Source organism: Odontesthes bonariensis, chromosome 6 (assembly GCF_027942865.1).
Source record: "Odontesthes bonariensis isolate fOdoBon6 chromosome 6, fOdoBon6.hap1, whole genome shotgun sequence".
Taxonomy (NCBI): Eukaryota; Metazoa; Chordata; class Actinopteri; order Atheriniformes; family Atherinopsidae; genus Odontesthes; species Odontesthes bonariensis.
Genome location: NC_134511.1, coordinates 6,188,122 through 6,214,574, shown reverse-complemented (window position 1 = coordinate 6,214,574; position 26,453 = coordinate 6,188,122). Strand labels below are relative to the sequence as shown.

The following is a 26,453-nucleotide window of genomic DNA, read 5'->3' as shown; positions in this document are numbered from 1 at the left end:
AAAAAAGTCTCTTTTTCCAGTGTGATGTCACCGCTGTGTACGTCCTCATCGCCCCGGGGCATGATGGGAGGCCCCAAAGCATCATGGGGGGTGACTCTACCGCGCATGCTCTATGGGCCGCATGACGCGGAAGTCAGAAACTTTTTCGGCGTATGCGCCAGGCGAGCAACTCCATTGAAATCAACGGCAGCCATTTTGCAGACCCTTATCCAGTTAATATAATACATCCATGAGGAAAACAAACAAGGCTGACCGCAGCTACCCACCTCGCCGTGAGATCCGAACAGCTCTTTCTAATTGAAAAGCAGACGTGTGGAAACACTTCGGCTTCTACAACGTCGGCAGCGCAAGCCAACTGGACAAGAACCACGTTATTATGACGTTTTCAAGGTGTAGTGCGGGGAAATATGATCCTCCGCGAACACGTTGTTTTTTATTTTGTTTCTGCGCGCGACTTCCTGTCCCGCACGATCTGCTCTAAGCTGCTGCGTTGTGCTCCGGCGTTAGAAATAGAAGCTCAATATCTGCTGCCGAGGCTGTGACGCAACACACACACATCTGGTGGAATTTAGGTTAACTCGATTCCACCCGACGTGACTTTCCAGTTTGCACACATTTCCATTAGTTTAATAAAATACATTAACTAGGGCTGGGCAACGATTAAAATGTTTAATCTAATTAATCACATGATTTCCCTGATTAATCTCGATTAATCGCATTTGTACGCAAAATCCAAAAATGAATCCAAAAGTAGTGTATAGCTTTTAGCATTTAGTTTTATTTTAAATGTGCTGCCATATGAATGAAAGTGCCATAACATTTGTTGTGCAAACACACTTTTAACATCAGCATCTTTCTGTAGTTTTTATGTAGAAGCCTCGCTCCACTGTCTGTTTCCTTGAATGACTTGCTGCTATCAGTTGTGTGTTTTGCCTTTAAGTGATATTAAAAAATTACATTTTTTTCCCACTGAATTGTTGTTTTAGATGTTGAATTTTTTACACTGTTGGTTTTTCAAATTCAAAGTCTGATTTTGATGCTGTAAAAATTCAATATTAGAATTTTTTAATATAATGTAGAAGCATCATATCGGGACTCGGTATCATCAGATACTCAAAATCAAATGACTCAGAGGCAAAAAAATCTGATCAGGACATCCCTAATTTTGACCCAAAATGACTGAGTCAGGGCAAAATCCTGGAGCCTGTGGGCGGCGGTGGGGACTGGAGGCTGTTTCCTGGTGCTCATAATGCTGCAGGTGCACAAAAGACAAAGCAAAAAACACTCAGGAGGAGAAAACACTTAAGCTATCTCTAACAGTCGCAGAATATTTCTCTTGGCTCTTCGAGGCCGTGTTACATAATCCCAGCACTGCGAGTCTGTATCAACGCAACAACATTGATGTTGGACCTCTCCATGCAGGTGTTGGAAAAGCTCTGGAAACACGAAACCACTCTGGCTGAACTGCTCCACACTGCGCAGGGTCGTTCATCATGAGCCGAATAAAACTGCGCCGAGGGACACGGTGGAGACTGAACCGGGAGGGGGGGACGGGTTACAGACTTCACTTTAAAAACCACACCTCTCTTTTCACAGGCTTAGTTCTACAGTTTGGCCCCCGACCACCGTTTGAGCTGCAGCTCAAACACAGTTTGGGTCTTACTGGTTCCATAACCCCCCACTTCCACTTAGAAGTGGAAGAAAGGAGTTTCTTTGAAACAGTGGCTGGCACTGACGATCCATGCATCTGATGATAATACCTCCTGAATGTGTTCTTTTTGGAGATTTACTTATTTATTTGAGATTTAGGTGCAGGATCTGAGGTAACGCTCTCTTTCATGTCTGAGGTTTACCGTAACCTTTCCAAAGTATATTTTCTAACAAAGGCCGTGGGTGGCAACAGGTGGTTTTGTTCTTGCACGCACTTCAGAGTTGATTGTTTAAAAAATATATGCAGTTTATTACCGGACATTTGACAAACAAATGTCCGTGTGTTCTTAATTTGTCTAATTAATGGGAGGGTTTAAAAGTTTTGTTTAAATTTTGATTACAAATGAACTAAAGTATATTCTAACTGCCCAAAGAAAACTAAATTGATAGAACTTATGATTTACAAAACATAAATGGCCACAACACCAGTCCTACACTGGAAAAAATTCCCCTCCAAAAATAAGTAAAAAAACAACAAATACGCGACGTTTTTGCTTGAAATAAGCAAAAAAAAATCTGCCAATGGAACTAGTGAAAATCGTCTTGTCAAGATTTCTTGAAATAAAATGTGATATTTAGGACTTTTGAGTCAAAAGTGATCTTGAAATTAGCTTAAAAACCTCTTCAAATGTAAAAAAAGCTTGTTTCATATGATATGTGACTCAAAACAAGATGTTTTCAAGACTTTTTCATTTAACAAGATATTCAAAATGTATTGTATTAAAACAAGTCCCTATATCTGGCTGAAATGGCACTTGTTAGGCAATTGTGTCTTATATCAAGTGTAATGAGATACTCAATGAGACAAATATACTTGGTAAGATTTAGATTTTTTCCAGTGTAACTAGATGATGAAATTAGCTGAAATACAACCTCAGCCTCTTCTCTCTAAAAAGAACATGGCAGCTTAGGTTTGCAAAGCTGCATCTGAACAAACCACAAGACTTCTGGAACAATGTCCTTTGGACAGACCAGACCAAAGTGGAGATGTTTGCTCATAATGCACAGCAGCACGTTTGGAGGAAACCAAACACAGCATATCAGCACAAACACCTCATACCAGCTGTCAAGCACGGTGGTGGAGGGCTGATGATCTGGGCTGGTTCTGCAGCCACAGGACCTGGGCACCTTGCAGCCATTGAGTCCATCATGAACTCCTCTGGATACCAAAGTGTTCTACACTGGAAAAAAATCAAAGTCTTACCAAGTATATTTGTCTCATTTCTAGTCAAAATATCTCATTACACTTAATATAAGACACAACTGCCTAACAAGTACCATTTCAGCCAGATATAGAGACTTGTTTGAAGACAATACATCTGGAATATCTTGTTAAATGAAAAAGTCTTGAAAACAAATTGTTTTGAGTCAGATTTCATTTGAAACAAGCTTTTTTTTTTTTACATTTGAAGAGGTTTTTAAGCTAATTTCAAGATCACTTTTATCTCAAAAGTCCTAGATATCACATTTTATTTCAAGAAATCTTGACAAGCCAATTTTCACTAGTTCCATTGGCAGATTTATTTGCTTATTTCAAGCAAAAACGTCTTGTATTTGTTGTTTTTTTACTTATTTTTGGAGGGGCATTTTTTCCAGTGTACAGATAGATGTGAGGCCGTCTGTCCGACAGCTGAAGCTGGGCTGAAACTGGCTCACCAACAGGACAAAGATCCCAAACACAGCAGCAGATCTACAGCAGAATGTGTGAAGAGGAGAAGAATCAAGGTGTTGCAACGGTCCAGTCAGAGTCCAGACCTCAGCCTGACTGAGATGCATGCAACGAAGTAGTTGCATGGCAACATTTTTGCCTTGTGGGGAAACATTTTAAAAACTAAGAGAATGATTTAACTACACACTCGTGTTAACCTGAGAAAAAAGGGAAGAACTAATCGATGATAATTTGAAACTACAGTTTATTCCTCTCTGAAATCATTCAAACATGCTTGAAAAACACTAAACTGAGAATCTTTTTACGGTTTTGATTGAATGACGTGTCCGTGGCTGCGTGGCGACCGCAGCTCCAACAATAAGATATCATCTGGATTTTCACCGTCAAATAAATCCAAAAAACACAGAAAACAGAACATCGCAGGTTTTTTTTTTTTTTTTTTTAATCAATCAACACCTCCTTATTCACAATAATCTGCAGAAGAGTTTCAGAGTTCAGGTCACATGCAGATTATCACACAGCTCAGCCAGAGTTACAACATTGAAGCCCTTTCATTGAGATTTGGATTCTGCTGTCAGTGCTTTGCGGTGGTTTGTAAGAAGAATCACACAGCTGATTTTTGCTGTCAAGGAAAAGCAAAACCGCACGTAACCGCGGCTGAAACTGGGACCTCTGATCAGCCCGATTGTGCGAGCTCTGATTTCGTCCCCACAGCAGCGACAGAAGGAAGGCAGGCCGGAAGGTTTTCTGCAAGTCATTGTTGATTTTCTGACATGACCTGTGGAAAACAGGAAGTCTTTGTCTTCATTACGTTAGTTGTGCAACAGTGTTAGGATACAAAGACAAGGAGTGCAGTCAGTGCGTTCCTCTCAGTAGCATCACGAGACATAAAACTGAGCCAGACTGAACCAGAATCATGCACACAAAGTCTGCTGGTGGAGCATTTTTCACTGGGGGGGTCAAACATGACGACATTTTGCAGCAAGTTAACATTTTCAGAGCAGATTTTTGTACACAGAAAACATACATAGAAATACGGTGTATGACATCACATGTTGGAGGGTCTCCTGACCTCTGACCCCTGTGGTGAAAACGCATGCACGTGTCTCTATGAGACACCAATTCCTTACATCAACTTTCAGTCGTAATTACACGTAAATGTGACATTTATATCACAGTCCTGGCTGTATATGAGCAGCTGGATGTTTACTGCACGGCGTGTTTTATAACCAAATGTTGACGAGCTGCCGCTGAGAAAAACAACAAGGGATGCAACATGTTCAGGGCGGCCGGCTGAAAGTGCACCATCAGCCGATCTTTGGCAAACAAAGAGAATCACCTTTAATCTGTTCGTATGGCTGAAAAGGTCAATTTAGAAACCTTTTTTTTTAAAGAAAATAAAACTAAAAAACGGTAAAAATCACTTAAATATCGGATATAAGGAGGCGGAAAACACAACCACAGCAGACTTAAAGACAACAAAAACAAAAATCTGGTGTTTCGCTGGAGTTTCAGAAACCATCTGAAATGTTTTCCCAGAAAGGTTCTCCGATTGTGTCGCGTTGCCTTTTTCTGAAATCTCGAGTGTGTTCGAAACCGCATACTTCTCCTACTACTCCTACTAACTTTTTGAGTTAGTATGCGAGTTTGAGTAAGCGAGAAGTTCCCGGATGCATACTAGATTCTCCGAAATGTTGGGTATGCATCATGAGGTTACTACTCATACTCAAACTACCCAAGATGCAACGTAATGTGACGTCGCCGATCGTCATTTCCTGTCAAGACGGCAGTTTCAAGCTAGCTACAACTAGGGTAGGTTCACTTCCTGTTTTCAAAATAAAAGCACCAATTGTATCGTAATGGCTTTCCCTATGATAAAAGGCAAAGGCTATTTTATTTTTGTAAAAAATAACCGGAAGTGCGTTGCTCACTGCGGCTAGCTTTAGTAGCGCCGAATTCGTGGGAACAAAATTGTAAATAGCCGGTATTTTGTCAGGTTTTCAACACGTTGGGGATCTAAACGACTACTTTCTCGCCTGAAAATGTTTCAAATGTTGCTAAAGTTTACAGAGTTTAGAGCCGGCTTCAGGCTGGCTGATTTTGGCTCGGGCAGGAGCGAAATGCATTGTGGGTAAACGCTCTGCATACTGTCTGATCAATGAGTATGCAGTATGCAAGTATGTAGTATGGGGTTTTGAACACACCCATAGTGTTTAAAATGGCACTTTTTGTCCATCGGGGCCATCGTAGGGTTTAATAGTTACCATGTGATCTCATTTCCATCGGCAGTCGTTACCACTTTTATAACCTTTTCGAGTCAACAAGCCTGGCCTAGTTCAACAGATTCAATTCAGTTTAACTTAATGTCATTTATGCAGCATTAAATCATAAGTCAAGTCATCTCGGGGCACTTAACATTGTGATGTCTTCAACTTCCTCTCACAGGGAAATTCTTCAGCTCCCTCTTGAACGGTGTGGAAGAAATGCTCTCACTAACACTTTGTCACGGCAGAGTTCAGATGTCAATCAAGATGTCTCAAAACTCATCTTTTATAGAACAGATGGAAGAAAAAAACAAAGGAAAAGTATCTAAGTGCAGCTAGCTTTGTTGGCTGCAGCTAGCGATGCATCGAAATGCAGCGTTTGTTCTGGTTTAAACTGTCGGTAGGCACAAAAAGTCACAAAATGCCACGACTGGCGACGTCTAAACGGCCGCAGAGCAACAGCAAGGGATATCGTGATGGGCTCAGATTGGTTTCACATGCATCTGACAGCGTTACGGAAAGGATCTCGAGCAAAAATCCTCCTAATTTTTGTTTAATATGAATTCTCCCTGCGTAAGGAAGCAGTGAATAAATAAGACACACATCAAATTCTAACCATAGAGTGCAGAAACTGTCTTTAGTTCAAAGCTTTGCATGCCGTCTTCATGGAAAATACATATTTCAAAAGGTTAAAAAAGCACATCAGATATTAAACTTTTGACCAAATACTGCATTTTACCTTTGACAATATGATTGTAAGGTTCAGCAACGACACCCTCCCAAACCAAGCTATTCCAAAAGTCACCGACAGAGAGTGCACAGAAGTTTTTCTTTAGCCACGTTATCTTCCCATGCAGTTTCTTTTATTTTCCACTTCCTCTTCAACCACAGATGCATCAAAATAAGGAGCAAGACGCTCTTAGAAACGTCACTTTAAACACGACTTTAACAACAAACTTTAAGGTCCTTCAGTGTATGAAAACTTTGACTCAACTTTGAAACCAAAAAGCTGAATCGGTTTCAAGTGCAGCACGTCTCGGCTGCGACGAATCACCTCACACAACAACACTTCCAACAGATTATGACTTACGCTGGGGGTCTGCGGCCATTCTGGGGGCCAAAAATCTTCACAAAGGGCCCAGTGTTACCTTAAGGCGAGACACTACAGGTGAATAGGGTAATATTTTAAAATAATAGATATCACCATGAAACTTCCTCAGTTGATTACTTATACAAGTATGAAAAAAAATGTATTACAAGTTTTAGAAATTTGTACGTTTAATTAAGCAAATTAGGCATGATCTCATTCAATATGCGCACATTTGCACATATTTCTGGAAGATAGATCTGAACATATGATAAAGCCAGGTGCAAAATTCTTTTTTCATTTTGTTTACACACAAAATGGAAAGGATTTCAGGATATCTGCTTTAATTTCCTAGGAAATCAAAATATACTGTCCATAGTCTAAAAAAACATCCATTTTTGCCATATTTTTTTATTATATTGTCACATAAATGAGGTCAGGAATGATTTATCAACAAATCCTTCTGTACATATCTTCAGAATACTGCTAAGTGTATAACTGGATAGTTTGGTGCTAGTAGGTGCTCCATAAGCGATATTGATACTGGAAAAATACAAAAAACTGATTTTGAGAAAACAGATTAAAGATTTAAATAGGGGGGCGAAACGCACTGCTGCGAGTAAACAAAATGTGATGAAATAAAGATTTTCATTTATGTTTTCAACGTTTTCTTTATAGCAGGTTGAAAGAACACATAGAGTAGACTGGCCCAAAATCAAAAAATCTACCACTGCATGAAAAATCACTGTTTTTGCCTGCCGTGTCTCGCCTTAAGATCAAAATTCTTCAGCTTCCGAGGCTGAAAACAAAGACAGGAGCAGAAAAGTTACAATTCTAGTGAAGTTAGTTTTTGCACCGAAGCCGAATCCGAGGATCCTGGCAGACAGCAGATTCATCATCAGCACTGACTGATTATCGTATCTTTAAAAAAAACCAGCACAACGCAGCTCGTGATTTTAAGAATGACTCAAACTATTATCTACATCAAAGGCAAGCAGCTCAGAGGATTAATAAAAAACTGCCAATAAACCTGAGGATGAATGTAACCCAAAAAAAGAATATATCTCTCCAAATAAATACTATTTATTGTTTTCTCTAACAAGGATACAACACCGTCTGCTGGCAGGAAAACTTCCGACATCAGTTTTCCCCGTAGAAAGCAAAAAAAAATCAATTCACGAGTCAACATTTTTCATGTGAACTCCAGACTGTGTAAACATGTTTCCCCACTAAAAACCAACCTCCAAAAGAGAAGAATCCTTCAGAGAAATTAACGTTCACTCACACAGAAGGCCGATTGTCAGGATTGTCAGACGGTTTAAAGGCTGAACCATCTGGAGTTTCCTTCAGTAGCCTCTTTCAAGTCTTAAACTGTTTGTTTTTTTGCAACACTTAATTCTACCCCGAAAGAGACTTTATAGAAGTATCAGTCAGGCTAGAGATCAAATATTTTTTGCTTCTCGTTGGATCAGACAGCGCAGGTCACACTGTGCTTTTCCTTATTATTTATTTTTTGCATCTGGGGTTCTTAAACAAGTGCAGGCAGAAGAGTTCCTTTAATCTTCTGAATCTTTTGACTTCTTTCTTGATCAGAATCAAACTTCTCTACTCCACGTCTTCGGCTCGCAGCCATAAAGCAGCATCCCGCCGCGAGCATCCAAACAAAGTCCCAAGCAGGAACTTTTCCACAAAAAAATCTTCCTTTGAAGTGACCGACAGGCAGCAGCACGGGCACCTCTCTGCCATCCGTGCAGAGGGTCCTCGACACATTTCACCGCAGGACCTTAAAAAGACCCGCGCCATGAGCACCGAATGGATCCGAGTGGCGTCTCACACTTGGCATCGAGTGTCCGTCCGCAGACTGACGGGCGCCGGCGGCTTCTTGGCGTCCGTGCAGTCGAGGCAGGACGGGAACAGCGGGCTGAAGAGGCTGCCGAGACCTTTCCGGAAGACGCTGTTGGACAGGCTGTAGATCAGACAGTTGCAGAAGCTGTTGCTTATGGCCAGCCACGTGGTCAGGAAGGACGCCACCATGTGGTGATACAGTCCGGCGCTTTCCAGCAGGAAGTAGAGGATGTAGGGCATCCACAGCACGTAGAAGACGCTGGTGATGCGGAACAGCACCATGGCGTAGCGCTTGTCCGTGCAGCCCTCGCAGCGCTCGCCCCGCTCGCCCTTCTTGCCCTCCGTCTGCGTGCTGAAGCGGGCGTGGCGCTGCGTGATCTCCCGCGTGTGCTGCCGGCAGATCCGGAAAATACTCCCGTAGGTGAAGCAGACGGTCAGGGCGGCCGGCGCGTAGAGCAGCGCCACGATGAAGGTGCTGAACCCCGGGTTGGTCTTCCACGAGTCGGCGCACCACTGGAAGATGTCGCCGTGGTAACCCGGCTTCCCCCAGCCGAAGAAGGACGGCAGGAAAATCAGAGCGGAGTAAACCCAGATGAGCACGATGCACACCCGCAGCCGGCACGGCGTCACCAGCGTGGCGTAGGACAGCGGGCGGGTGATGGCGATGTAGCGGTCCACGCTGATGCACGCCAGGGACGCCATGGACACGCTCTTCAGCACGGACACCATGTAGCCGAACACCTTGCAGGTGAGCTCCTCGTTCAGGCCGCGCAGGTAGTGCAGCAGGGACAGCGAGGGCACCAGGCAGCTGACGCCCACCAGCAGGTCGGCGTAGGCCATGGTCTGGATGAAGTGGCTGGTGGTGTGGTGGTGCAGCAGCGGCGCGCAGTGGAACACGAAGATCACCACCAGGTTGCCGGCGATGATGAGCACGGTGAGGAAGAGGATGATGGCCACCTCCAGCAGGCAGGTGTCCAGGCTGCGGGGGTAACCCACGGCGCCCAGCAGACAGAACAGGGGGGAGCCGCTTTGGTTCGCATCCGAGGAAGAGTTCATGTTTGGACTGGACATGGGTGGGGGGGGGCGGTTTCAGCTCGACTCGGCCGTCATCTCCTCATCAAAGTCTCTCTTTTACTTATTTATCTTCTAAATCCTCAAGTTGTAGAAAGTGATTTTCACACTCGTTTTCACTCCGCCCCCATCTTTCCTAATTTCCTTGATTTATTTTTTTTTTACTTACGTTTATGCATTTAGCTTTTTATCCAAATGAAGATATAACATTTCAGCTGCTCCAGTAGCAAAGCGGGCCTCCTTTTTCCTCCTTAAATCAGCATCTTTTCCCCCCTCAGCCCGTCCTTAAATTAGCTTTAATCCATGGGTGCGTACCGAATGCAGCCAGGCTCTGCTGCTGCTGCCGGCTGGGACGGATTTGCATGAGTGCAACTGCAAGAGGAAAAAAAAAGAAAAAAGAAAAATGCCCACCATAGAAAAAGAGATGCCAGTCTGATGCTGCAGTGCAACCCGTCCTCCCCTCGCAGCTGCTTCTCATACCCGCCCTCCCTCCCTCCCCTTGTCTACAAATCCTGAGGTAAGCACTCTGCTGCCACCAAAAACACAATAGCCGTCCACTTTCACTCTCCAAATACCAGCCAAAAGGAGGGAAAAACAATTCCCGGCAGCTTCCAATGTTGTCAATTCTTCACGCCGACTGTGACGGCTCCCCCGGCGAACAGAGTCAGGTCAGTCAGACGTCTTCAGACTCCTGGAGAAAGATCCGTTCTGGGGGTGATGGGGAAGCAGAAGCTGGCCGACTTCCAGAGCGCGGGAGCGTGAATTTGTTGGTGTGAATCAGGGAGCAGGAGGCAGACGGTGGAGCGCCTCTCCTCTCTGCTGTAGTGGAGGTGTAGTGATGATGCAGCGCAGCCAGAGCTACTTTCCTCTCCTCCCCCTGCTCGCTCCTTCCTTCCCTCTCTCACACACTCTCTATGCTCCCTCCCCTCCACTAACTCTATAACACACACAAACCCAATTTTACTCCCTTCCCCTTTTGTCCCTTTTCTCTTTCTCACACTCGTTTTCACTCCACCCCCATCTTTCCTAATTTCCTTGATTTTTTTTCTGTTCCACATATGTTCATATATTTAGCAGACGCTTTTTATCCAAAGCGACTTACAAATGAAGATATAACATTACAGTTAACAATAAGCTACATAGAAGGAAACCACCAGAGGTGACAGAGTATCAAATCAAATCAAATTTATTTGTAATGTCATGTACAAAACAATTCAAAGTGCTTCACATAAAATAAAAGCATTGCAGCAGGGAGTGGAAGAAGCATTAAAAATACATAAAAGAATATAAAGAGAAACAAATAAAATAATTTGAATTAATTTAAAAACAGATAAGTTCAAAGATAGCGTGCAGATTTCACATGAGAACAGAAATGTCTTTAACCTGGATGTAAAAATGTCTCCATTTGGTGAAAGTTTAATCTCCACTGGCAGTTTGTTCCACTTGTTTGCAGCATAACAGCTAAATGCTGCTTCTCCATGTTTAGTCTGGACTCTAAATTTGACTTTAACTTTGATTGGACTGGTGGTCCGTCATTTGAACCGGAAGGAAAACACCGCAAGACAAACAGAAACAAACAAACGTGTCACAAACGTGAGAGCTGTGCACTTTATATAACATTTTTATGAACTAATGTTTTGTATAATGTGACCCCCTGGCATTGTATTGTATTATATTATATTACTACCCAATACTTTATCGGGAAACAAAATATCGATATATATATATCGCACTATCGATAAAATTGCTCAGCCCTAGTCTTGAGCGTGGTGTTGGCGTTGCCAGACGTCTCGTAATTGGCACAGGCCAAACAGAGGCAACTCTTCCTCGTGGAACCAGCTAAGGGACGGCAGCACCATTGGTTACGATTGATGCGTCCTTACCGGTCTGCTGAACGATGCGGTGAAGATGGAGGCTCACCATGAGAAGGATGAGAGGACGAGCGGTGTACTTCTTTGTTGTTGGGTTTGGTTGACAGGATACACGGTAGTAACCAAGCATCTGCACAGCAGGGAGAACATTTCATGAACAGAAAGAAGCAACACTTTTTCAAACATCCATTTCTTCTGCTATAATCAAAATAAATCTAAAAAAAAATCTCTTCTCGTACTGTTTAGGTAACAATGTGAGGTAAAGATTATAATAATAATAACACTTAAGTGTTATCAGGCCAATCTCTCATCATTCCGATTACCAAGATTTTAAAGGATTCTGACCATTTGCCTGGAGAGTCTCTCAGCTGATGAGATACTAAGCCTTCATGGGGTCAACTAAGTGCAACTAGCACTTAGTGTGACTTTTTCTTCCAGTGGGCGAAGACGTGAGGTCGACCCTCTTATCAGCTTCAGCCAGCAGCTGCTCATAAAGCCGAACAGCACTGTTAACCATCTGACATTTTTAGCTTTAAATCAGTTGCTTCAGATAGCATCTATGCATGCTGGGATGGTGTCCGACAACAGGAATCCACTTTCGTTTTCTCATGATTACCAAATGGTTAAACTGTTATCACAAGAAAAAATAAGATTTGTTATCCCAGAACGAGATAAGCCACAGCTGGTCTGAGATCACAGAAGAGCTGAATAATTTCAAGCACAGTCATCCCAGAGTGCTGGTGGGGAGAAAAGAAAACAGGGCCGAACACAAATGTAACATTAAACTGCTAATTCCATTGGTTTATTGAAACCATGCTGGGAACAAGTGATACGTTATAGTTACAATAAGAAAGGAAAAGCAGAAAAGGACAGGACACAAGAGGATGAAGCAGTCACTAAAATAAATAAAGATAATTATTTGAGCTTGGCAGTATAGCCACTCAACTTGAGTTTATCGTGTTGGACAAACAGTATGTCACCCCAACTACCCCGCTAGCACGAGCTAGCACGAGCTAGCACGAGCTAGCACGAGCTAGCACGAGCTAGCACGAGCTAGCACGAGCTAGCACGAGCTCACCATGTTCCTTAATCTGTCTCCGCCCATCACAGCAGCTTCTTATCTGATTGTTTTATTAATCGATAGAAGTCTCAATTACCTAAATATTCATTTCCTGCAGCCTTTGCATGTTGTTGCATACATCTAAAAAAAAAAAATTCAACAACGCTGGTCCTCCTTCCGTTTGCTGTACAAATGTGGTTCAAACTCTGTAGTTTTACATGCTGCAGCTGAACCATTTGTTTTTCAAACTGTAGGTAAATATGTGCTCCAGCTCACAAAGTAACTGTCTAAACTAACTGCCTCCAAAACAGAAAGTACCACCACCTCCCCAAACACTTCCATATAAATTTAGAGCAAATATTTCAGTGAAACATTAGAAGTCACCTTTTCTGAATTGGTGGTAAAACAGTGGTACTCACACAGGTACACAGTGGTACTAAAGACCAAGTCCGGAACCTCGGCGTGCTGATAGACTCAGACCTGACCTTCAACAATCATATCAAATCAGTCACCAAATCAGCCTTTTATCAACTTAAGAACATCTCCAGAATTAAGGGTTTCATGTCCCAAACAGATCAGGAGAAGCTGATTCATGCTTTCATCTCCAACAGACTGGACTACTGTAACGGTCTTCTGACTGGACTCCCCCAAAAGAGTCTCAAACAGCTGCAGCTCATTCAGAACGCTGCAGCCCGAGTCTTAACCAGAACAAAGAGATCACATCACATCACCCCAGTTCTCAAGTCTTTACATCGGCTCCCGGTCAGATACAGAATAGATTTTAAAGTTCTGCTACTCGTCCACAAATCACAGAATGGTTTCGGTCCAGAATACATGAATGACATGCTAGCTGAGTATAAACCCAGCAGAGCTCTGAGATCTGCTGACTCAGGTCAGATAGTGGAGCCCAGAGTTCAAACTAGACCCGGTGAAGCAGCTTTTAGCTGTTATGCTGCACACAACTGGAACAAACTACCAGCAGAACTGAAATCAGCCCCAACTGTAAGCACTTTTAAATCCAGGTTAAAAACATTTCTCTTTCCGTGTGCTTATGGTTGAGTTTATATTTTTCTTTTTCCCCTCTTCTTTGATTGCTTTTAACTGTGTTTTTAATTTTTATTCTATTTTTTTTCTCTTTAAATTGCTGCTTTCCTTGTCTTTATGTAAAGCACATTGAGTTGCCTGTGGTATGAAATGCGCTGTATAAATAAAGATGCCTTGCCTTGCCTTGCCTTACTTAAATAACACCCCTTGTTAAAGCTTTTGTGATTTTTCACTTTACTTTACTCCCTTTTATTCTATGCATACATGAAATTAAGTGAGTATAATCTCCCTTTTACTTACTTTTACATCTCTTCTTTACTGCCTGCTTCATAGCAGCTGATTTGGAAAACAAACTAAAGTTGCTGCTTCATGTCAGCACTGTGCCAGCTGACTTCACTGTGTAAGTTCCATTACCAATGCGTTTTGTTGGTATAAATAACAGGGTGTCTGTAAGGTAATTCACAGCAGAGGGCTGCATTAGGATTGGGGGAGCAGGTAGTAAAGGTCTGAAATCCTGCAGGAGCAGATGGGAGCAGGATTAAGAAAACAATCCCATGCAGGGCTCGAATCTCAACACAATTACAGGAGAAACTGGACAGTCTGGTTTGCAACAGTAACACTTCTGATTAACAGGAGAGTTTGTTCATATTTTCATTCTCTGGTGGTAAATTAAACAAAAGTTTATTTCTGCGTCTTTTTCTTTGCCGTCTGAAACATAATTTTGAAAAACCAGACTGGCTGACTTATTCATTTCAGCCTCCATTACGTCCTCTAATCCTTTGTCTTCCCTCATTCTTCTTCATCATTAGCTGTAACTGCACCTCCCACAGGTGCAGTTACAGCTACTCTGCATACTGTCTGATCGAGCAGTATGTAGTATGTAGTATGTAGTATGTAGTATGCGATTTCGAACACAGCCAAAGTCATCTTAAAGCAGAAACTCTTTAAGCTAACACTATGACCTGATCTGCTTAGCTGGTTTAGTTTACATGGATTATAATCTTGCCCTTTTTTTCTCTCTCTCTCAGAGTTTCGTGTAATTCTTTTGACACTATAAAAAAAAAAATGAAGCACAGGCTGTGTTCTGCAATGCGTCATTAGCCAATCATGGTGTCTGCTGATTCACAACATCAAACCACAGCATCTCCTGCGCTGGCTAATGGACGGGCCACATTGAGAGCATCTTCCCTTCCGGGCTTTTGGTGGGAAACAGACGCCCCATTCAGTCTTCGTTCATGCCTGCCTCAGTGCTCACGATATGGCTGCAAAAAAAAAGGAAGGTTCTTTGTCTGCCAAAGCGTGAGAAGTGCCACATGTGCATGACTTATTGGGCTGAACCGTTCAACCAGCCATAAGTTATCTGCCGTTATCAGTCAATTACAGAACCTCCACCACATCAACACCAGCAGCAGGCGGGCCGACAAAAAGCCAACTTGTAGGGGTAGTTGGTGACGTAGTGGGTTAAGCCTGATTCATGGTCGCCTACGGAGAGCCATGGAGATGGAGACTCCCGGAGACCGCAAGGGTTGTGATTGGTCGGCTAACAACATCATTTCCGGTTTAGCTCCTTCCTCTCAGAACAACAACACCGCCATTTTTGAAAGAGTTTACTGTGTGTCGGTCAACATTTGGTCAAAATTATTTGCATTTCAATTTCAACAAGCTCCAACTCCAACAACAGTCTTTCTCTCTCGCTCGCCATCATTCACTGTGAGGAGTGGAACGGAGCCGGAAGGCGAACCATCAGTAAACGACTTTCATGATAGACGTCGCGAGTTTGGGTCGTTTAACGTAGCGACGCCTACTGATCGGGAGGTGAACTGCCTTGCGTATCCGACATCCCGACGGAGAACTTCGAAAGGTTTAATAGCCTCTGCGTGACCACGGAGTCGGATTGACGGATAGCGACAGAGAAGCCTACCGAGGCCTTTAAGCGGACGCCCCTTGTACAGAGGCTATAGTCCTCGCTGCAGCTGGCCCTGGTTCGAGTCCCGCATCGGACGGCTCTTTGCTGCATGTCTTTCCCCCTCTCTCTACCCCCTGCTTCCTGTCTCTCTTGAACTATCCTGTCCATTAAAAGCCCCCAAAAATAATGAAAATTAAAAAAAAAAAGCCAACTTGTGACTGGAAAAGATAGCGTGTGATGGTGAGTCTGCTACGAGGAATTGGAGGACCTGAGGGTCCAAGCTGCTATCCCCACAAAAAGGCTAAATAAAAAGAGCACAAAGACATCAAAGACTGCGACGGTCTCAGTTCATCATGGCAAATGGGCTGAAAATTAGCTTTATTATGCAACATAACCACTATAAGCAGAGCACAACTCCAGTTCCATCACAAGTTTCTAAAAGCTCCCTCACAAAAAAATACTGATATTAAACATATTTCTGCATCACGTCGGCTGTAGTTATTATGTTGCTGCTGTACCACTTACAGCGTTAAAACCCTAATTTATTTGGTGCTGTAATTGATTTCCATTGCAACAGAGCAAGCATAACATTAGCTTTAATTACTGAGAAGTTACCCGTGCATCCATTAGCATAAGCTAACACTAAAGCAGTCAATTACGTCCATCTATACAGAAGCATTTACAGACTAAAGTCGTTTTTTAGACCTCAAAAAGTTTTCCCACAAAGAAAAAGTGGCAGCGCTCACTCTTTATCTGCGACTCAGTAACAACTGGCACACTCAAATGTTTTATAACTTCCATCTAGTCCTTTTTGGGGTTTTCTTTAGCACAGATAATTAGAAATCAACATGGTTCATTCAAGATCCCAAACCAGTGACTCAAAGCCTTTAGTGTTACCGCGGGAAATAAAATACACAATATTAAAACAACATGCCTCACAAAGACACTCTCTGAACTGCATGCACTGCAAAGATGGTTATCATGCTCTTACATCTCATTCTACTGACATTAAGGAATCATGAGTGTAAGACCTCTGTGTGTCCAGGACTGAAGGCATGAAATACTTAAGATGAGAGCTTGCTCTTTCAAACTGATTCAGTGTCAAAGAAACACTTCCAGAAGATAAAAAAAAAAAAAAGACACGCTGTCGCCCCCAAAATGGCCAAACACTCACTTTCAAGGGATATCACTAGGGATGGGATTAGATAAGATTTTTACAATTCCAATTCCCTTATCGATTCTCATTTGGGAGCAAACAGGTCTTTGTACTTAGGGTTGAGAATCTTTGTCATCTCTTTAGAAAAATATAAATTGGGAATGAATGACTGAGTGAAACATTTGGTTAACTTCGAGGAAAACATGCAACTTCGACATTCTCTGACTTAGCATTGAACGCATTCACCTACCGAAAATTCAGGGGCATCTACTGTGGCAAATGGGTGCAAGCCTTTTACCACAAACTTAGTCACTGCTCTGTGGCATTGATCTATCATGGCCTGGGTCATTTAACTCTTCCCTGCTCTGGTGAAAGGAGAAGCTGGAGGTAGAGGTGAACTGGGGGTAGTACCACCAGCCTCTGGCTCTGAGCCAATCAGACTCTGCCTCTCGTCTAAATGTATTACATCTAAATGTAATGCCTGAGAAGGCATTCATTTAACCTTAACCATTACTAACAGCAGGTTTTACAATGACGCAAATGGCGCTAACATGATAGGCAGTGTTTGTTAGTTAGTTACCTGCAGTGTTAGCCGAGGAAATGCTAATGTTGCTAACGTTGCTGCTGCCGCTGGGTTGAAATTCACCAACGTTAGTCCGGAGCGGATCGAAAATGCGACATTCAGTCACAGTTATTGCATGTTGGTAGTATTTCCTCCCTTATTTCCTCCACTATTAACTTTGCAAGTTGCCCTTTTGTCGTCTTTTTTAGGGAAGTGTAACCAAACTTTCGAATGTTTGTACCGCTTGGGCGCCATGTTCACTGTTGACTGCGCTGGACTCGCCACGCAACGTGCGTGGTGACGTCATTCGCGCCCACTGGAATCGATAAGGGAATCGTTTGCCAATTTCCAATAAATTGAAACACTGGGAACCAGATCTCAACAAGAAATATCACCCCGTACAGCATTCTGCACCCAACAGAGACTTCAGCACCGTGCAACCAATAAAACCAGAAACCTGTAACAGGTTGTCAATGAGGTGGAAATAAAACTTTGGAGATGCTCTATCAATGCAGGCATGCATGCTTGGGCTTCATGGTCAGCGAGTTTTAATGCAAGTGGGATGGTTTGCAGGATATACGGTAGACAACTGTCCTTCAACCCTGAACATTGTTCCAATCCACGAAGAACTTTGTAAGACATCTGCTCTGAGGATAGAGGAAGGAACTATAGGAGCACCTGAGCAAGGGAACATAACGCCAACCACAGAGGGAAGTCTTCTTCCAGCTGTTGGAGGCTACATCACAACTCTGCTGCATCGACACGTAACAAATTCCAGGGGACTGACAGTTCAAGTCAGGAAAAATAATCTAATCTAACCTTGAAAACAGGGCAGTTATCATCAGACCACATGATAATTGTACAAGCATTTGTGATAACTAATGATACGGTTGATGTCATATTTTCTTTCACAAAAATAGGAACCATTACTGTATCATTTGTGGATTATTAACAAAATGTCAAGGTTTCCTTTTTAATATCACAATCACCTTCAATAGCACTTTATCACCATACCCCTACTTGAATCTATCCATCCATCCATTGTCACCTGCTTCTCTAAGGTCAGATCATGGAGGCAACAGGTCCAGGAGCGAAACCCAGATCCTGAGGCTGGGTCTGACCTCAGGCCTCCAAAAGGGAGGCGACCAGGAGGCATCCTAATCAGGACCTCTAACCACCTCATCTGACTCCTCTTATTTAACTTATTTTTAGCATAATTCATTTAGCTTTTAGCCAAAAAAACTCAAAATACTGGAGAACACATGACGAAACTGTAGTGAAGCTCACTGGATTGTGTCCTCGCTGCAGCGGGCTCAGGTTGGAATCCAGCCTTCATTTCAGGTGAAGCGCTCTCTTCTGCTTCAGGATCTTCTGGTTGAGCAGATATGCCACACCTGCCCCTCTATCCGGACAAAGAGCTGCATCCAAGTGGCTCCAACCCCAGATGAGGTGCAGAGGGTGTCTGAATTTAGACAGCAGCTGTCTGGCAGACTGAGACATGACTCTGGTGCTTCTGCATGATCAAGTGTCTCTCAATCATTAATGTGCAGGCTGCAGTGAAAAAGCTTCTCTGCATACAATAATAGGAACAACTGAGGATACTGGGGGAACTGTACGAAGAACTGGTTTCTTCTCATTTAAAATTACATTTCATAAAACGTGTTTTTAAAAAAAAAATGCATTTAGCATGATTGTGCTGCTTCTATAGTTTCTATCTCTGTGGAAAGGCCACTGGAACATCCTTCTGAATCAAGTCTATCTGCAATCAAACAGCCTCACACACTGTTACGCTCCCTAAAATAAGCAAAGGATCAAAGGAACCTTAACTCACAAGACCACCACAAAGGGGCAACAATCAAAATAAGTTTAATACAAATAAATGCTTTGCAAACCAAAACCCAGAAGGGAAAAGGGGAACGCCGGCCAAAACCAGTGGGCTGTCGGACCTCCCGCTCCCCTAACAATAAACCCAAAAACTAACCTGAAAGAACCAAAAACTAACCTGAAACCCAAAAACTAACCTGAAAGAACCAAAACTAACCTGAAACCCCAAAAACTAACCTAAAAGAACCAAAAACTAACATGAAGGAACCAAAAACTAACATGAAGGAACCAAAAACTAACATGAAACCCCAAAAACTAACCTAAAAGAACCAAAAACTAACATGAAAGAACCAAAAACTAACCTGAAAGAACCAAAACCTAACCTGAAATAACCAAAAACTAACCTGAAAAACCAAAAACTAATCTGAAAGAACCCAAAAACTAACCTGAAAGAACCAAAAACTAACCTGAAAGAACCAAAAACTAACCTGAAAGAACCAAAAACTAACCTGAAAGAACCAAAAACTAACCTGAAAGAACCAAAAACTAACATGAAGGAACCAAAAACTAACCTGAAAGAACCAAAACCTAACCTGAAATAACCAAAAACTAACCTGAAAAACCAAAAACTAATCTGAAAGAACCCAAAAACTAACCTGAAAGAACCAAAAACTAACATGAAAGAACCAAAAACTAACATGAAGGAACCAAAAACTAACCTGAAAGAACCAAAACCTAACCTGAAATAACCAAAAACTAACCTGAAATAACCAAAAACTAATCTGAAAGAACCCAAAAACTAACATGAAAGAACCAAAAACTAACATGAAGGAACCAAAAACTAACCTGAAAGAACCAAAAACTAACATGAAGGAACCAAAAACTAACCTGAAAGAACCAAAAACTAACCTGAAAGAACCCAAAAACTAACATAAAGGAACCAAAAACTAACCTGAAAGAACCAAAAACTAACCTGAAAGAACCAAAAACTAACCTGAAAGAACCAAAACTAACCTGAAAGAACCAAAAACTAACCTGAAAGAACCAAAACTAACCTGAAAGAACCAAAAACTAACCTGAAACCCAAAAACTAACCTGTAAGAACCAAAAACTAACCTGAAAGAACCAAAAACTAACCTGAAACCCAAAAACTAACCTGTAAGAACCAAAAACTAACCTGAAAAACCAAAAAATAATCTGAAAGAACCAAAAACTAACCTGAAAGAACCAAAAACTAACCTGAAAGAACCAAAAACTAACCTGAAAGAACCAAAAACTAACCTGAAAAACCAAAAAATAATCTGAAAGAACCAAAAACTAACTTGAAAGAACAGAGTGCGTTACATTAATGCACTCTTCTTACAAATGCTTTGCACATATTTTTAATTTTTTTACATTTATTACTTTATTCTATTATTATTATATTTTTTGTTTTGTTCTTATGGCACGAAACAGACCAGGCCAAATTCCTTGTGATGTACAAATTATTTGGCAATAAAACCTTTTCTGATTCTGATTCTGATTCTGATTCTGAAAACTAACATGAAGGAACCAAAAACTATCCTGAAACCCAAAAACTATCCTGAAACCCAAAAACTAACCTGAAACCCAAAAACTATCCTGAAACCCAAAAACTAACCTGAAACCCAAAAACTATCCTGAAACCCAAAAACTAACCTGAACGAACCAAAAACCAAAAACAGAACTACCGGTTCCTCCTGACTCCACTTATAAATAAGCTGGTGATGGAAAGAGGCCAGAGCACTGGCCCCTCTGGCTTTATATACCCATGTGAGCCTATCCAGCTAATCACAAAAGGGGAAGAGGAGAGCCTGGTTAGTCACAGGGAAAGGTGAATTAAACACACCTTGACACACACACACAAACCCAAACAGTGTGCCCAGACAAGTATGCAGCCTGATTAGATCAACCAACAAGTCGCTCCAGATGTCGATGCCGATGCAGTTAGCCGTAATGGCCGTTCACGGTGCTTAGTTTCTGTGTTTACTTTGAAATAAGTGGGTTGAAATGATTCATGTAAAGCTATGATTAACTGGAAAGCCGTCAGAGGCATGTGCAGCTTGCCCCAACGTAAGATGTACCGCACAAGTCCTTCGTTCTCCAACTCGAAGCTAAAGCATCGGGCCCCATTTCTGAGAAATAGAACTCCGTTGGTCTATTTGTTCGGGGGAATTCTTCACGACTTCCGTTTAAAGGAAGTAAAATGCTACCAACGTAATATTTTGAAAATAAACAGCTGATAACTGGGAGAACTATACATTCTCACCATGATGCCTTCATCAGAGTTGCTGAAGGCTTGTTGATGTTTCCACCATCCAACACCGTGACCACAAAAACCAGTGGTTTTAAAAAGAAAGTCCAAGGCTTTATGATACGAGGACGTGATTAATAGATCACCTGCTACTTAGCAGGTCTCAAAATATGGTAAATAACAGAGCAAAGATAAAGTTAGATACATCAAAGGTTGTGTATCACAACCGTTGTCACGGATATTCACCCTAAATTTGATCAGCTGTCGCTAAAAAGCCTGATTTTTTTTTTTCCTTAATGAGAGCCGAACCGTCTCTAATTAGCAAATGGTTAATTAGCATTTGCATTCATATAGCATAACTAAAGCCATTTTTCAACCAATGTTGCAACATTTCTTCAAAAACACTTATTTTTCCTCACATTAAAGGGATAGTTCGCCTCTTTTGACATGAAGCTGTATGACATCCCATATTAGCAACATCATTTATGAACATTTTCTTACCCCCTGCTGCGTCCTGTGAGCCGAGTTCCAGCCTCGTTTTGGCGTTGACGAAAGTAGTCCGGCTAGTTGGCTGGGGTTTAAAAAATAAAGCGTTTTGTTTCTCAAAACAATATGCGTTCAAAAGAGTAATACATTTGCATCACAAAATCGTTCTCCAGGAAAAAGTTAGACCTCACAATCGCTTGGCCCTATTTTCTCTCCCTTTGTATCACTGCCTGCTGCCGCCTGCTGACAGCCGCGCCTGTTATGGTGTTTGCTGCTCGGAAGTAGGGGACTGCTCGGTCTGCACTTCGGTCTGCACGGTCTACACAGCAGGCAGTGATACGAAGGGAGAGAAAATAATAATAATAATTTTTATACCCCAGCCAACTAGCCGGACTACTTTCATCAACGCCAAAACGAGGCTGGAACTCGGCTCACAGGACGCAGCAGGGGGTAAGAAAATGTTCATAAATGATGTTGCTAGTATGGGATGTCATACAGCTTCATGTCAAAAGAGGCGAACTATCCCTTTAATGAAATAAAAGTAATTAATCAAATCACTAAATCAGTGGGACATGATATCGTTTAAGGACCTGTGGTGCTAACTACTCTTTTCTACAGTCCACACATATTCATCACCTTTTATAGCCCAAATAACTATACAATGTACTGTAGGCCAGAGGTTCCAAACCTTTTTTTTTTTTTACACACACACACACTGAAAGAATAATCTCCAGAACTTGATTTCCACCCATTTCAAGAACTAAAAGCCACACTTTTACTTTAATAAAAAAGGTCACTTTGAGCTTGCGGCCTCATGATTTATTTACTGGGACTCGTGTCACCGGCGCCCGCCAGCCTCCCCACATGGCCGGCTGTACATGTTTGATCGTGCACAAAAAAAACATGTGCATTATCAGTGACATATAGATAAAACCACAGGGGGTTGAGAAACGGCTTCAGTGCTGTGTGCATGCATCAATATGCTTATCAGACAGCTACTGTCACAACCCAAGACTGACCCTGACCCTAAATTATTACCTATGGGGACCGGATTTCTGTCCCCACATTCACAGGAAGTCCCCACGAGCTGGCAAGCAGTCGGATGCACACCAGATCAGACATGTGTGATCTATCATATCGCTGTCATGTAAGACCAATGTCTTATATTTTTGGCTCATCGATGACCATCAGCAGCCAGATTCCTGTTCAGGTTGGAGCTTCTAATTTGCACAGCACAGCAGCTCAGCTATAGTTAATATTAGGGCTGGGCGAGTTATCTCGTTATTGTCACGTTAACTCGTTAATTATTTAACGCCGATAAATATTTTATCGCACATTAAAGGGATAATCCGGAGTAAAATGCACTTTAGATCAATTTACGGGATGTTGGGAGTACATACGTTGAGTTGACATCAAAATCATGTCATTCGGATGTGTTTTGAGAAGTTCGATTTGACCGTTTTTAGCCAAAAGTCGTTAGCCTGGAAGTGAATGGGGCAAATCATGTCACCGCTACAAAACGCTATTTTTATACCTCTTCTACAGCTCCAAACAACATAACACTTACGTGGTAGTGTTATGTTGGTTTAAAAAAAAAAAAGACACCTTATTTCCTTATTGTGAATATCTGTCCAATATCCAATATCAAACCAACTTCACCACGGTCTGTAGCGGCAGCTGCAGCAGACACATTTCCGGAAAGGTACTGGCTTGATTAAATTCATTCTGGACTCTCTATCCGACCACACGAAGACCTCGGGACACTTCGGTTTGTCTTTAGGGACCCTCTACTCACTACCACGTAAGTGTTATGTTGTTTGGAGCTGTAGAAGAGGTATAAAAATAGCGTTTTGTAGCGGTGACATGATTTGCCCCATTCACTTCCAGGCTAACGACTTTTGGCTAAAAACGGTCAAATCGAACTTCTCAAAACACATCCGAATGACATGATTTTGATGTCAACTCAACGTATGTACTCCCAACATCCCGTAAATTGATCTAAAGTGGCTTTTACTCCGGATTATCCCTTTAACGCAGGTTTTATATTATTGTAAAAGTCTGTAGTTCACAGGCTTTTATTTTGTAAAAGTCTGTTGCTGTCTGCTGCAGAACCGGAAAAGAAAGTAATCGGAGGATCCACCAAACATGGAGAAGGGTACGGAACTTTTACTCGGCCATTTTCATTTTAAAGTTCTTCCAGACGGCGGAGTCGACACAACCAAAGTCATCTGTAAACACTGCCAAGTTGAATTGTCTTCTCAGCGTAGTAGTTCCAGTCTAAAATATCACTTAAAGGCAAAACACACAACTGATAGCAGCAAGTCATTCAAGGAAACAGACAGTGGAGCGAGGCTTCTACATAAAAACTACAGAAAGATGCTGATGTTAAAAGTGTGTTTGCACAACAAATGTTATGGCACTTTCATTCATATGGCAGCACATTTAAAATAAAACTAAATGCTAAAAGCTATAGACCACTTTTGGATTAATTTCTGGATTTTGCGTACAAATGCGATTAATTGTGATTATTCAGGGAAATCATGTGATTAATTAGTTTAAACATTTTAATCGTTGCCCAGCCCTAGTTAATATTATTAAGGCAGTGACAACGAAAACAAAGAGAGTGGTTAAACCGAGTCAGCACCCCGTATCTATTTCAGCCAAATGGTTTGAGAGAGTGAAAACACATCACTCTTTAACACCACTAAATATTTTGTTTCTGCGATTCAATGGGGCTACAACTCTTCTCCAGAGAAATTATCTCCAGCTGTGAATAATTTTCTCGCATCAGATTAAAGGCTGAGGGGTGGACCGAAGGTAACGTGCAGAGATGACCTACTTTTCTGGTTGCTTTTACAGCTCGTGTGCAGACTGAAAGGTTAAAAAAGCAGCCGAGGGAGAGAGAACGAGGCGCGATCACGTGGGGAATTTAGCCAGAAGATATTTATCAAAACAAAGATGCAAACTGTATTTGATCCAACTAAACGAGTAACCACGGACTCCATACCCTTCCCTGCACCATCTCTGTTTGAAGTCATTCTTTAGATTTAGTTTTTATTCCTTGCTTGTGCTCTTTTTTGGTTTTATAAAGAACTCACGGTTTAATTTGTGTAAAAAAAGCGTTAAATAATGATTTGAATCACTTGATCGAATTGATCAAATCACTTGTGAATCTCAGAAAATGTTTACCGATATATTTTTTTATGGACTGAGATATCACGAGGAGAGTTTGCTACTTCGAAACTGCCTTCAGATCCCATACACTTAACACCACAAATCTTATTATTACAAAAAAAGTGAAAATTCTCAGTTTATGTGTAAAAATATTACAATGTTAAAGGAGAAGTTCGGGTTTTTTTAAACCTGGACCTTATTTCTGGCATGAAATACCTTCATCTATTCACCGATAACAGTTTGGTGAAAGTCGGTGTCCTTCAGAAGATATTTAGATCACTGGAGATCGGCGTATATCCAGATAACGGGAGAGAACAGGGCAGAGACAATACAGCCTCTAAATAAGACATTATCTGTCTTTAGTTCACCAATACTTTAAGACTTTGGCGCTACTAAAGCTAGCCGCAGTGAGCTAACGCACTTCCGGTTATTTTCACAAAAATAAAATACCCGTTGCCTTTTATCATAGGGAAAGCCATTACGATACAATTGGTGCTTTTGTTTTGAAAACAGGAAGTGAACCTACCCTCGTTGTAGCTAGCTTGAAACTGCCGTTTTGACAGGAAATGACGATCGGCGACATCACGTTACGTTGCATCTTGGGTAGTTTGAGTATGAGTAGTAACCTCATGATGCATACCCAACATTTCGGCAAATCTAGTATGCATCCGGGAACTTCTCGCTTACTCAAACTCGCATACTAATTCAAAAAGTTAGTAGGAGAAGTATGCGGTTTCGAACACAGCCTCTGACTAAAGAGTTTACTTTCGGGTTTTGCGGCCCATAGAGCATGCGCAGTAGAGTCACCCCTCATGATGCTTTGGGGCCTCCCACCATGCCCCGGGGCAATGAGGGCGTGCATGTACGTACACATCACAGTGCACGTACACAGCTGTGACGTTGCGCTGGGAAAACAGACTTTTCTGGCCGTTAGAAAACTTTTTGACGGATAAAAAGTCCATGATTTAAAAACATAGAATACAAAGATTAGTAAATAACAGCGGTTACAGCTGGAGGCATCCTGTGAACAGTTTTGGGCCACAGGGAATTTTTTGTTGCAATACCACGAGTTGCCGCTAGGAAAAATCGGCGTGTGTAGAAAATCGCGTGTTAGTCGAGCGGCTACAATAAAAATCGTGCAAATTATGATACAAGCTTGTCAATTGGCAGATATGTGCTCAAGACCAATGCAATCAAATCTACCCGATTTGCTACTTGAAATGGCGGCCATTTTCCAAGATGGCCGCCAAAAAAGACCTCAGAAATTGATTTATTGCACAAAAATGACAAAGCAAATTATGATACAAGCATGAAATTGGACATACATGTGCTCAAGACCAATACAATCAAATCCACCTGATTTGCCAGTTGATATGGCGGCCATTTTCCAAGATGGCCGCCAAAAAAGACCTCAGAAATTGATTTATTGCATAGAATTGACCATGCAAATTA

The 26,453-nt window shown here is 41.9% G+C and overlaps 1 protein-coding gene across 1 annotated transcript; it reads right to left on the bottom strand.

Moving 5' to 3' along the window:
- Positions 1 to 3,839: 3,839 nt before the first annotated feature.
- LOC142381880 (putative G-protein coupled receptor 21) lies at positions 3,840 to 10,115 on the bottom strand. The gene has a single exon (XM_075467173.1). The coding sequence runs from the start codon at positions 9,644 to 9,646 to the stop codon at positions 8,561 to 8,563; it is 1,086 nt and encodes a 361-aa protein (XP_075323288.1). The 5' UTR covers positions 9,647 to 10,115; the 3' UTR covers positions 3,840 to 8,560.
- Positions 10,116 to 26,453: the final 16,338 nt, after the last annotated feature.